Source organism: Oncorhynchus tshawytscha, linkage group LG06, assembly GCF_018296145.1.
Source record: "Oncorhynchus tshawytscha isolate Ot180627B linkage group LG06, Otsh_v2.0, whole genome shotgun sequence".
NCBI lineage: Eukaryota > Metazoa > Chordata > Actinopteri > Salmoniformes > Salmonidae > Oncorhynchus > Oncorhynchus tshawytscha.
The window spans coordinates 29,908,436-29,921,760 of record NC_056434.1 but is presented as its reverse complement, the minus strand read 5'-3'; the positions used below and the strand labels follow the sequence as shown (position 1 = coordinate 29,921,760).

Genomic DNA, 13,325 nt, shown 5'->3' with positions numbered 1-13,325 from the left:
AATGTTTTATTGGGCTCACACAAAATTGCATTCTAATGGTGCAGGCTTCTTATTGATTAGCAAAAGATGGACCGTCTCTTGTTGTCAAATTGACTGGGGCCAGCGGTCAATTCAACAACGGACCAGTGAATTTGACAAGAGATTTGCTGGCCCCAGTCAATTTGACAACAAGAGATTTGCTGGCCCCAGTCAATTTGACAACAAGAGATTTGCTGGCCCCAGTCAATTTGACAAGAGACATTTCATTGTTGAGTTGTTACATGTAGTACCTTTAATTAGTGAACATGGGTTCAACTACATGCTAATATACATATTTGTGATGGTTTGTAAGCTTTCACTTTAAATTGGGAATTTGATCATTGAAGTAGTAGGTGTAGGCCTAGTTTCTTATCTTGCCTTAACTTCTTCCTCATCAGGGAAACTGTGTGTTACAAGGAATGACATAATTACATTTCTTTCCTTCTGTTCTGTTTGGAGTTTGGTGTATAATGAGTCTTTGAATATAGTGTGTTCACTTATGAATGTTTTCATTTCATTCGATTTGGAGATAAGAGGTAACTGCACACAGAAATCCCTGGGTAAAGCATGAATGGCTGAAAATACAGCACATTCGTAATCAAAACAATCACAACAAAAACAAGATGGTTTCATTGATCCTACAGATGATCTACAGAGGCCACAGCAAGTGTTGTAGACAACAACCAGTTGCTTTGTGAGAGGACCCTCTTCAAGCCACAGGACTCCAGTCATCCAGGGCAGACATAGGCTATTATTAGTTTACCTAGAGTGCTCAGTCAAAGGCAGTGTAACGTAGTAATGTTGAAAAGAGGCACTCAACTGGTGTGGAAAAAGTTTGAGATAATACAGTCCAACAGGGAACACACCCAGCTGTTCACACACTACTGTTTACACAGGAACAGCCAACATCTTCAACCTTTCCCTGAGGTTTTGACAATGACTTTTTTTGGAATGTGCCTCTTAAGACCATTTCCAAATATAGGTGTGTTTAAGACCTTGGGTTGACATTGGCTAATGCTTTGCTGTTCAGAAGGTTGTGGTTGTTTTACTAAATGCCCTACTCATCAATAAGTAGGAAGCTGTTCCTGTGAAAATGTTTTATGTTGTCAACTGGACATCATAATCGTCAGACAACTTGTTATCAACAAATAATGTGAACATTGTTTCTTAACAAAACTGGGGCTTGAGATGGAATGTGTGTAAATATTTTTCAGTCTGTTTATATGCACCTCTAGCTCAAGGGAGCTGTGTTAAAGAAAGTTATATTTAATTCTAAAAGTCATTTCAAAGGTTTGGCAAGATGTTCAGCACTGTAGAAAATGTTTACTTCCACGGCGGGAACATGCCTCTGTTAATAGATGTTAGTAGAAGTATTTAAAATATTCGTAGTGTGGCCTACTCCAGTCGCAGCCTCTCATGTGTTCTCACACACGTGATCCTTCTGCAAAAAAAGTGTTGTTTTGATAGGATTCTTCTGTAGAATTACATGTTGCTCTTATTACACTGACAATTAAGTTAAACATATATATAGTCTTACATATAGTCTTACTATAGATGTCAGAGGGCCATCCAGAGTGATAGACACATTTATTCCTAAAAGAACTGCTGTGTTTTGCAAAAGCAGAAACGGACTGTGACCAATACAACTAAACAAATTACCGCTGAAACAGGCTTGTTGGACATACTGAAGAGATGTTCACATATCCTTCTGTCAAAATGTGATCCTTTTGATCTTTCTTTGGTATTCTATTTTGAGGTTTTCCCTTCTGAAGTCTATATATGTCCTCTGAAACACAGTCAACTTTTTTGTTCAAATTTCTTTGATGCACATTATTGTGTTGGATCTGAAAGTGCTTTTTGTTTCGGAACGACACCATACTAAAATTTCCTTTGTAAATCTGTTGAAATAGCCTCATTTCGTCAGGAATGGTTCTTTCTAATAAAGTTAATCTATAGTATCACAGGAATGGTTTGATAGTTACAGAAAGGAGGAAAAGTTAATGGAAAGGTGTATAACATGGTGACAGAGTCCCAAGAGAGGGAGGGTATTGTCGATATATACAACCCTGACTTCATATGGAACTCCATAAGCCAAGGGCTTAGCAAAGATTTGTACATTTGTCACATTTCAGTACAATTATTCATTCAAATGAATGACATGTTTCAGCAGACAGACCAAGACAGGAGATAGTTGATGGTAGGGGAGAGTCATTTTATTTAGTTAATGTTTTATATAAATGGAAATCCATGGAGCCAGCCAGTGGGTTGATATCAACTACATTTTTTGTGACAGAAAAACCAAGCGTAGACATGCTTTCAATATTTTATAAAAGAAGCTTTAAACATTGGTTTTCTAACTTTTATGGCTGGGTTGGGATGAGGGTAATTAGTGAAGGTCTACATATAGCATGGCAGATTTAATTTAATTTACAAGAGGAAAAGCTGCATAAACCAGATGATTAATTTAAAATAAAAGTTCTCAATAAAGTTCTAATGAACATTGTTACAAGACATAAGCCCAAAAATAAATTACTTGTACATTCAAACACTGCACTGAAGATCAGAAACATTCACACTATTGTCCTTTTGGAGAGGATATTGTAGAAGAGATAAATTGCTGAGGAGAGGGACGATGAAGGTAGCAACAAAATATCTTAAAACAAATACATCAAGAATATGATCAAAGGAACAAGGCGCCAATTGTGCATTACTGAAAACTGAAGCTAACTTAATCACACACAAAATATCTAAATAAAAACTCTGATGACTGAAATATGATATAGACTACAGTTTCTTATATTAGTATACAATGGGAAACATGAATCTTACTGTCAATCTTAAACAGTAATGTATTTTAACTGCAGGCTGAAATATATCAATCTAGATGTAAAACAAGTAAACAGCTTTAAATCATAATGCGCCGTCTGTCAATGTGGCATAGGAAGAATGAACAGAAAGTGGTAAGTTCCTTAATGGTGTTACTTTTGACCATATAATAACAGTGAATAGAATCAATAGATTGTATTCTGAAAATATAACGTGCTTTTTTATTCATAATAGAAAATTAACTTGTAATGATTGTATGCAAAATGCTTCAGCTATCCACTATGGGTTAGTACACATTTCCCTTGTGAAAAAAGGTAGGAAAGTTTATTATTCGCATACAGGTGTATGACTTATCAGGCAGCTCAAATGGAATTCATTTGAGTTGCCTGAAAACCCCTACATTTACTGTAGTTGATAGTGTAGGGTTCTCTCAGATAACAAAACTGGTTAACCAGACAAGGTCACCTGAGTTCATGGGTAACTTGTGTTCAACAATGGGTTTTAGGTTTTGGGTAGTGTACATTTACTGAGGTATGGTTCAATTAATAAGCACTGTACATGCAAAATTACCCTTTATCCATTCCTTGGGGGCTGAAACATGTCTTGCAAGGTCATATTGATAAAAAAAGATGAGCTACTGTATGTGTGTGTGTGTATATATATATATATATATATATATATATATAGATAGAAGACTGTTCATAGAATAGACTTTGCAGGGTATTGAAAATAAATGTATGTTTCTCAATTGTAAAAAAAAAAGCATTAAAAAAACATACAGAGGGGCAAAAAAGTATTTAGTTAGCCGCCAATTGTGCAAGTTGTCCCACTTAAAAAGATGAGAGGCCTGTAATTTTCATCATAAGTACACTTCAACTATGACAGACAAAATGAGAAAAAAAATCCAGAAAATCACATTGTAGGATTTGTAATTAATTTATTTGCAAATTATGGTGGAAAATAAGTATTTGGTCAATAACAAAAGTTTATCTCAATACTTTGTTATATACCCCTTGTTGGCAATGACAAAGGTCAAACATTTTCTGTAAGTCTTCACAAGGTTTTCACACACTGTTGCTGGTATTATGGCCCATTCCTACATGCAGATCACCTCTAGAGCAGTGATGATTTGGGGCTGTTGATGGGCAACACAGACTTTCAACTCCCTCCAAAGATTTTCTATGGGGTTGAGATCTGGAGACTGGAGACTTGTCATGCTGAAAGACCCAGCCACGTTTCATCTTCAATGCCCTTGCTGATGGAAGGAGGTTTTCACTCAAAATCTCACGATACATGGCCCCATTCATTCCTTCCTTTACACAGATCAGTCGTCCTAGTCCCTTTGCAGAAAAACATCCCCAAAGCATGATGTTTCCACCCCCATGCTTCACAGTAGGTATGGTGTTCTTTGGATGCAACTCAGCATTCTTTGTCCTCCAAACACAACGAGTTGAGTTTTTACCAAAAAGTTATATTTTGGTTTCATCTGACCATATGACATTCTACCAATCTTCTTCTGGATCATCCAAATGCTCTCTAGCAAACTTCAGACGGGCCTGGACATGTACTGGCTTAACCAGGATTTGAGTCCCTGGCGGCGTAGTGTGTTACTGATGGTAGGCTTTTTTACTTTGGTCCCAGCTCTCTGCAGGTCATTCACTAGGTCCCCCGTGTGGTTCTGGGATTTTTGCTCACCGTTCTTGTGATCATTTTGACCCCACGGGGTGAGATCTTGCGTGGAGCCCCAGATCGAGGGAGATTATCAGTGGTCTTGTATGTCTTCCATTTCCTAATAATTACTCCCACAATTGATTTCTTCAAACCAAGCTGCTTACCTATTGCAGATTCAGTCTTCCCAGCCTGGTGCAGGTCTACAATTTTGTTTCTGGTGTCCTTTGACAGCTCTTTGGTCTTGGCCATAGTGGAGTTTGGAGTGTGACTGTTTGAGGTTGTGGACAGGTGTATTTTATACTGATAACCAGTTCAAACTGGTGCCATTAATTCAGGTAACGAGTGGAGGACAGAGGTGCCTCTTAAAGAAGAAGTTACAGGTCTGTGAGAGCCAGAAATCTTGCTTGTTTGTAGGTGACCAAATACTTATTTTCCACCATAATTTGCAAATAAATTCATTAAAAATCCTACAATGTGATTTCCTGGATTTTTTCTCATTTTGTCTGTCATAGTTGAAGTGTACCTATGATGAAAATTACAGGCCTCTCTCATCTTTTTAAGTGGGAGAACTTGCACAATTGGTGGCTGACTAAATACTTTTTTTGCCCCACTGTGTGTGTGTGTGTGTGTGTGTGTGTATGTATATATATATATACACACACACACACACACACACACACACACAAACATATATGTATGTTGTTGTCGTTTTTTTTACAATCCAGCTTTTGAGAAACATACATTTCTTTTCAATACCCTGCAAAGTCTATTCTATGAACAGTTTTCCACTATACTTATATGCACTTAAAACCTTAACCAACCCCCAGTTAGAGATAGCAGCAAAATGGGAGACTCTGAAACACACACAGGAAAACATATGCACCCAAACCAACCACGAGACAGAGGACAGAAAGCCTCAGACAATTTACAGTGTATGCATATTTTAGTGGTTAGTGTAATATTTGGAATAGCCGAATAGTTGCCAATTAAAATAATCTTTGCACCAGACTAGTAAATAAGTATTCTTCAGTGTGCAAACCATACATATGAAACTAATAATCTGAGGAATGCAACTAATATTACAGTGAATAATATACCATAAGCATTAGAGGACAGCCAGAGGATTTCCTTTACGCAGAAGCCATCAAATGTTCTCTATGTATTTAGTTTTAGCTTAAAGAGGATATGCATTTACTGAGCTAGCTGGGCGCAGTATCCCTCTGAAGATGAGTCTTCTGCATTAGAAGTGTATGATGTGTACAAAATGATTGTAAATACAGCATGTTCACAATCAGAATACATTCTAGAAAACAAGCCAACCGAGGTACCTCTTCTGAAAATATTGGGTGAGATGGGTAACTTGACTAGACTTGACAGAAGTTACCAAACACTGAATACATCAGGGAACAGCTTTACAAAACATATCCTTGGGTTGTGTTTCCACTGGAGAAAATGGTGGGTTCAAAATCCAACATCCTCTGTTTAATGCTGGCATTCACCTGAAAAACAAGTGAAAATACAGAATAAGGCTACATATAGAGTACCAGTCAAAAGTTTGGACACACCTACTCATTCAAGGGTTTTCTTTATTTTTACTATTTTCTGCATTATAGAATATTTCAAGAACTTTGAAAGTGCAGTCGCAAAAACCTTCAAGCGCTATGATGAAACTGGCTGAGGACCGCCACAGGAAAGGAAGACCCAGAGTCACACCCTGACCTTAGAGAGATTTTATGTCTCTATTTTGGTTTGGTCAGGGTGTGATTTGGGTAGGCATTCTATGTTCTTTTTTCTGTGTTTTTGTATTTCTTTGTTTTGGCCGGGTATGGTTCTCAATCAGGGACAGCTGTCTATCGTTGTTTCTGATTGGGAAGCACACTTAGGTAGCTTTTTCCACATGGTTTTTGTGGGTAGTTTTTTTCTGTTTTGTGTCTGCACCAGACAGAACTGTTTCGTTTTGTTCCATTTTGTCTCAGTGTTCAGTTTAAATAAAGTCATGAACCCTTACCATGCTGGAGCTTTGGTCCAATTCCTCCTCTTCAGAAGACGACACCCGTTACAGAACTACCCACCACCAACGGACCAAGCAGCGTGGTATGGAGGAGCAGAGGGTTCAGGACTCCTGGACATGGGAGGAGATATTGGACGGAAAGGGACCCTGGAGACAGGCTGGGGAATATTGCCGCCCGAAAAGGGAGCTGGAGGCAGCTAAAGCTGAGAGGCGGCGAGATGAGGCAAGGCAGCGCAGCAGGCATGAGAGGCAGCCCCAAAAAATGTTTTTTTGAGCCAACTCCCCGTGCTTACCGGAAGCAGCGTGGTACTGGTCAGGCACCGTGTTATGCGGTAAAGCGCACGGTGTCTCCAGTGCGCGCTCATAGCCCGGAGCGCTATATGCCAGCCCCCCGCAAGTGCCATGCGAGAGTGGGCTTCCAGCCATGGCGGATTGTGGCAGCTCAGCGCACTTGGTCTCCGGTGCGCCGTTTTGGCCCAGAGTATCCTGCGCCGGCTCTGCACACTGTGCCTCCGGTGCGCTGGGACTGGTCAGTTCGTCCTATGACTGCGCTCCGCTCATGCCGGCCTAAGTGGGCATTGAGCCAAATGGAGAGGTGCGAGTGGTAAGCACCAGATGTCCAGTGCTCCCCCACAGCCCGGTTCGACCTGTGCCTGCACTCTGGAGGGGGTGGGCTAAAGTGGGCATTCAGCCTGGAGGAGTGGTGCCAAGGCTGCGCACCAGAGCTCCAGTGCTCCCCCACAGCCCGGTTCATCCGGTGCCTCCTCTACGCACCAGACCTCCTGTAGGTCTCCCCAGCCTGGTGGGCCCTGTGGCAGCCCCATGCACCAGGCTGTCTCTGCATCTCCTTGCTCCAGAGTCGCCCTCCAGTCCGGAGGCTCCAGCGACACCCTCCAGTCCGGAGCCTCCTAAGCTCCCAAAAAGAGCGCCCAGTCCGGAGCCCGCAACGAGGGCGCCCAGTCCGGAGCCCGCTACGAGGGCGCCCAGTCCGGAGCCCGCTACGAGGGTGCCCAGTCCGGAGCCCGCTACGAGGGCGCCCAGTCCGGAGCCCGCTACGAGGGCGCCCAGTCCAGGGCCCGCTACAAGGGTCCAGTATTTCTTTGTTTTGGCCGGGTATGGTTCTCAATCAGGGACAGCTGTCTATCGTTGTCTCTGATTGGGAAACATACTTAGGTAGCTTTTTCCCACATAGTAGTTGTTTTCTGTTTTGTGTCTGCATCAGACAGAACTGTTTCGTTTTGTTCCATTTTGTTATTTTGTCTCAGTGTTCAGTTTAAATAAAGTCATGAACACTTACCACGCTGCGCTTCGGTCCGATTCCTCCTCTTCAGAAGACGACACCCGTTACACAGAGTTACATCTGCTGCAGAGGATAAGTTCATTAGAGTTACCAGCCACAGAAATTGCAGCCCCAAAAAATGGTTCACAGAGTTCAAGTAACAGACATCTCAACATCAACTGTTCAGAGGAGACTGCGTGCACAGGCCTTCATGGTCGAATTGCTGCAAAGAAACCACCACTAAAGGACAGCAATAAGAAGAAGAGACTTGCTTTGGCCAAGAAGCACGAGCAATGGACATTAGACCGGTGGAAATCTGTCCTTCGGTCTAATGAGTCCAAATTTGAGATTTTTGTTCCAACCGCAGTGTCTTTGTGAGATGCAGAGTAGGTGAACAGATGATCTCTGCATGTGTGGTTCCCATCGTGAAGCATAGAGGAGGAGGTTTGATGGTGCTTTTCTGGTGACACTGTCAGTGATTTATTTTGAATTCAAGGCACACTTAACCAGCATGGCTACCACAGCATTCTGCAGCGATACACCATCCCATCTGCTTTGCGCTTAGTGTGACTATGATTTGTTTTTCAACAGGACAATGACCCATCACACCTCCAGGCTGTGTAAGGGCTATTTGACAAAGAAGGAGAGCGATGGAGTGCTGCATCAGATGACCTGTCCTCCACAATCACCTGACCTCAACACTCGTTTGGTTACTACACGATACCATATGTGTCATTTCATAGTTTTGATGTCTTCACTATTATTCTACAATGTAGAAAATAGTAAAAATAAAGACAAAACCTTAAATGAGTAGGTGTGTCCACATTTTTGACTGGTACTGTATAGTTTCTTGTGAAATGATTCCAAGTTGTGAATACTGTACAATCGGACAGACCTGGCTTCCTATTCAATCAACATGAGCTATCAGGAGACAGAATATATTTGGCATGGGTTCCCAGATCCTCAAAAAGTTCTACAGCTGCACCATCAAGAGCATCCTGACCATTTGTATCACCGCCTGGTATGGCAACTGCTTGGTATCCGACCATAAGGCACTACAGAGGGTAGTGCTTATGGCCCAGGACATCACTGAGCAAGCTTCCTGCCATCCAGGACCTACATACTAAATAGGCAGTGTCAGAGGAAGTCCCAAAAAATTGTCAAAGACTCCAGTCACCCAAGTCATAGACCGTTCTCTCTGCTACCGCACGGCAAGCGGTACCGGAGCAAGTCTAGGTCCAAAAGGTTCCTTAACAGCTTCTACCCCCAACCTGTCTTTTAATCAAATGGCCACCCGGACTATCTACATTGTTTTTACACTGCTGCTACTCGCTGCTTATAATCTATGCATAGTCACTTCACCCCTACCTACATGTACAAATTACCTTGACTAACCTGTACCCCCGCACATTGACTCGGTACCAGTACCCCCTGTATATCGCCGCATTACTGTTATTTTATTGTGTTACTTTTTATTTTCATTTTTACATGAGTTTATTTTATAAGTATTTTTATTAACTCTCTTGAACTGCATTGTTGGTTAAAGGCTTGCAAGTAAGCATTTCAAGGTAAGATTTATACCTGTTGTATTCGGCGCATGTGACAAAATGCATTTTATTTTTAAACCCCACATCTTACAGAAGAACAATGTTGAGAAATAATACCTATTGATTTACTACTGATCCGTTTGCATTTCTAAGTCGACTGTCCACTGGGTGTGGGAGGAAATAGCCTTGCTGAGCTGAGTTTGACTTATAAGAATACTGTAGAATATAAGGTAAACAGGAGGCCATATCTTTCTCACAGGAAATTGGGACTGTGTCAAAGAACAATTGAAAGGACGGATGGGAGAAGCCTTATATCAACACTTGAAATTTTGCTACACATTAAAGCATATGTGACGTAAAGCTGTGCAGAGACCAGAAGCACTTTATTTTACCGTGCAGTTTCCATTTTCCCTGGTATTTTAGTAGCAATGGATACATTCTTGAAGGCTACTTCAAAGAATTTAACACCAGTAACATTGGAACTAGGCTACCTGGTACCAAATGTTACATGGTGGTGTTTGTTTTATGGAATCACAATGAAACATATGTTATTTATGTTATTGCTATGTAATTAACATTTTCGCATGTCATTTCTTAGATAATAGTTATTAATTACTTTACCGTGAAATAAAGTGAAACCATAGGTTCAGTTAACTCCAAGAACTTCCCGAACCATGTGAGATGGATGATATTGAATGTATTTGGTTGAGCTCAAACAGTTCCCACTTTCATGGTTATCGTTGTTTAGTGTTTATTAAGCAGACAGTCTCAAATCTAAATATCCTACTTTCAAACATTTCCAAAATTTGCAATTATGGCCAGGGAAATGTGTGTGGCAGCTCCACACAGAAAACCTTTCATGATTAAACATCTAACGGAAGAACATTATTGTTACCTTGTAAAATGTTTAATTTTGCTTAAGCACGAGCAATGAAAGTAGTGGAGATTAAACAAAAAAGCCAATATGATGCATTTCCATATGCTCTAATTTTGTCCTTATGTTTTTCAACTGAAATAGTATGAAGAAGGGCTCAGGGCACATGCGCTTTGCATTACGAACCGAACATATCACAGAGAAAGTTACCCATTCACGGATTCAACAAAAACATATCTATAACATTCATCTAATGAGTTAATCAATGACACTGAAATATTTTTAAGACTTCTGAAACAGGATTAATCAGTGAGCTATAAATAAAGGTAAAAAATAGAAAGCATCCTCATAAACAGGAATGTATGAATCAAAAAGAAAAGGCTGAACGGCTGCGCCACTCTTGTGGGTTTGGGAAATATTTTGGTGCTCCCTCATTTCAAGTTCAGACCGCCTTGAACTGATGAGAGTAGGCCTACCTGTACTTGACATCAAAGAGGGTGGAGTCCTCTTCATCATCATTCTCCTCATTCAAAGGAGCCATTTCTACTCGCTCTGCTGGTGTCGTGATTATGTCATACCTTCGTGTTTTCCTGATTCTCCGTCCAGATCTATGAAAAAACAGAGAAGTGTTGTGATACTTACATTTCAAGAGGGCTGCATTTGCACAGGCTGCCCAATTCTGATATTTTGCCTAATTATTGGAAAAATTGCTGATCTGATTAGTTAAAAGACCAATTAGTGAAAAACAAATATCAGAATTGGGCTGCCTGTGTAAACGCAGCTGAGGTGTGTAGTAGTTTCCCACTTGGAACAAAGAAGAATCTGATATGGCTGCTTTGCCATATGGACAGGATTAAAGTAGTGTATTGTGGTTGCAGTTTAGCGTTTTTCGTCATGTTCTGTAGGCAGCTCTGCAGAGTGGTCACTAGCTGGTACAGCCACAAAGACATCAAATCTGATTTTAAACCTAACCACACTACTAACCCTAATGCCTAACCTTAAATTAACACCAAAAAGCTTGTTTTCAGGAATTTTTACAATATAGCCCATTTTGACTTTGCAGCTGGCCCATCTAGAGAAATCGCTCCGTTGTGCCTCTAGGGTAAGATTCATGACAGTAAACGTCAACCTGCATTGTGGTTAAGGCCTAATGTTCCACCTGGTGTAGGGAATGATTATGTCATCGCTGATGTAGCCTAATGTAGTGGTGTTTAACATATTTAGATATTCAATTACTGACACAATATGATAGTTGCTGCAATATAAAGAACACCAAGACGCATCCCGTTTGCCAACTCTCCTACTACATACTGGCTGATCGAAATCAATAATGACGCACATGCTAAGTTATTTAAGTAAGATCTTTATGAATGCTTCAATTCGATTTCATAGAAGAATAGTATAGTATATTACAATAGTAATATATGTTCATTAAGATAATACAGTTGCCTATAGTGTTTTTGGTTGCCTATTGGTGTAAACATAAATCAGCCTACCTGATCACTTTGATTACCAAGCACGTGATGAGAACAGCTGTTAGCGCGCAAATAATAATTACAGTATTTTTAAGAGTAGGAAGATATTGTAACATTGAAGACATTCTTGATTCGGTCTTATCTGTGTCGTTATTTGACAAATCCCCTCCATGAATGGATGATGTTGAATTTAGCTGCGTTGAGGGTGAAGGTAGAGTTTGTGGTTCACCGATAACTTCCCATGCCACAGCAATAACCAAAGTGAATATGAAACTGTATGACACCATCCTGCTTGAAAGAATAAGCACAAATGTCTTGTGAAAATTATCGTCTGTGTTCTTTCTATCTAAATTACTTTCACGAAGCCAAGGAAGATATGTGATTGAAAATATTCAAAGACATGCTGTGACATTTCATGAAAGGTGTTTAAAATTGCGCCACCGCTCGCCAAACGAAATTGAAACGATTCCATAAAATGGTGTAAATATCCAATCTGTATAACCCAACAATAATATCTCGTGAATGGTTGCGGACTGCTTCTTTCGCTGCTCGCTGCTTCTCCTAACTGCTGTCAAAGCAAAAGGTGCCAGGCTTCCGGTCTGGACAGCCTGGTATCATAGACTAGACGTAACATAGTACACGTAAAGCCGGGAAACTAATTTATATGATATGTTACGTTTGGAATTGTTACATAAGACATATGGTTACAGAAAGTAGTGTTGTTGGGTTGGGTTGGGCGTATAATGTGAACGTCTAGCAGCACAAAGGTTGTGAGTTTCAATCTCATCACTGACAATTTTAGCCACTTTTCAACTACTTACTACTTTTGTGCAACTTTGCAACTACTTAGCATGTTAGCTAACCCATACCTAACCATAACCTTAACCTTTTTAGCTAACCCTTCCATAGCTACGTGAAGTAGGAGTGCTTAGGGTGCTGCAGTATCCCCTGAAAAATTGGAATAATAATATATATTTTTTAAATTTTATTTCACCTTCATTTATCCAGGTAGGCTAGTTGAGAACAAGTTCTCATTTGCAACTGCGACCTGGCCAAGATTAAGCAAAGCAGTTTGACACATACAACAACACAGAGTTACACAGGGAATAAACAAACATACAATCAATAATACAGTAGAAAAATCTATATACAGCATGTGCAAATGAGGTAGGATAAGAGAGGTAAATTTACAGATGAGCTATGTACAGGTGCAGTGATCTGTGAGCTGCCTGACAGCTGGTGCTTAAAGCTAGTGAGGGAGGTAAGAGTCTCCAGCTTTAGAGATTTTTGCAGTACCAGTCAAAAGTTTAGACACACTCTTTATTTTGACTGTTTTCTACATTGTAGAATAATAGTGAAGACATCAAAACTACAAAATAACATATATGGAATCATGAAGTAACCAAATAAAGTGTTACACAAATCAAAATATAATTCTTCAAAGTTGCCACCCTTTGCCTTGATGACAGCTTTGCACACCCTTGGTATTCTCTCAACCAGCTTCATGAGGAATGCTTTTCCAATAGTCTTATTTCATGGTTTTGATGTATTCACTATTATTCTATAATAAAATAAAAACCCTGGAATGAGAAGATGTGTCCAAACTTTTGACTGGTACTGTATA

At 40.2% G+C, this 13,325-nt stretch overlaps 1 protein-coding gene across 1 annotated transcript; it reads right to left on the bottom strand.

The window, feature by feature from the left end:
• Positions 1-5,133: 5,133 nt before the first annotated feature.
• On the bottom strand, positions 5,134-12,291 carry fam174b (family with sequence similarity 174 member B). Its single transcript, XM_042323160.1, has 3 exons — positions 11,723-12,291; positions 10,703-10,834; positions 5,134-6,014 (listed from the first exon to the last, which is right to left on the bottom strand). Exons 1-3 carry the CDS (start codon positions 11,986-11,988, stop codon positions 6,011-6,013), a joined length of 402 nt encoding a protein of 133 aa, XP_042179094.1. The 5' UTR covers positions 11,989-12,291; the 3' UTR covers positions 5,134-6,010.
• Between the last annotated feature and the right edge of the window lie 1,034 nt (positions 12,292-13,325).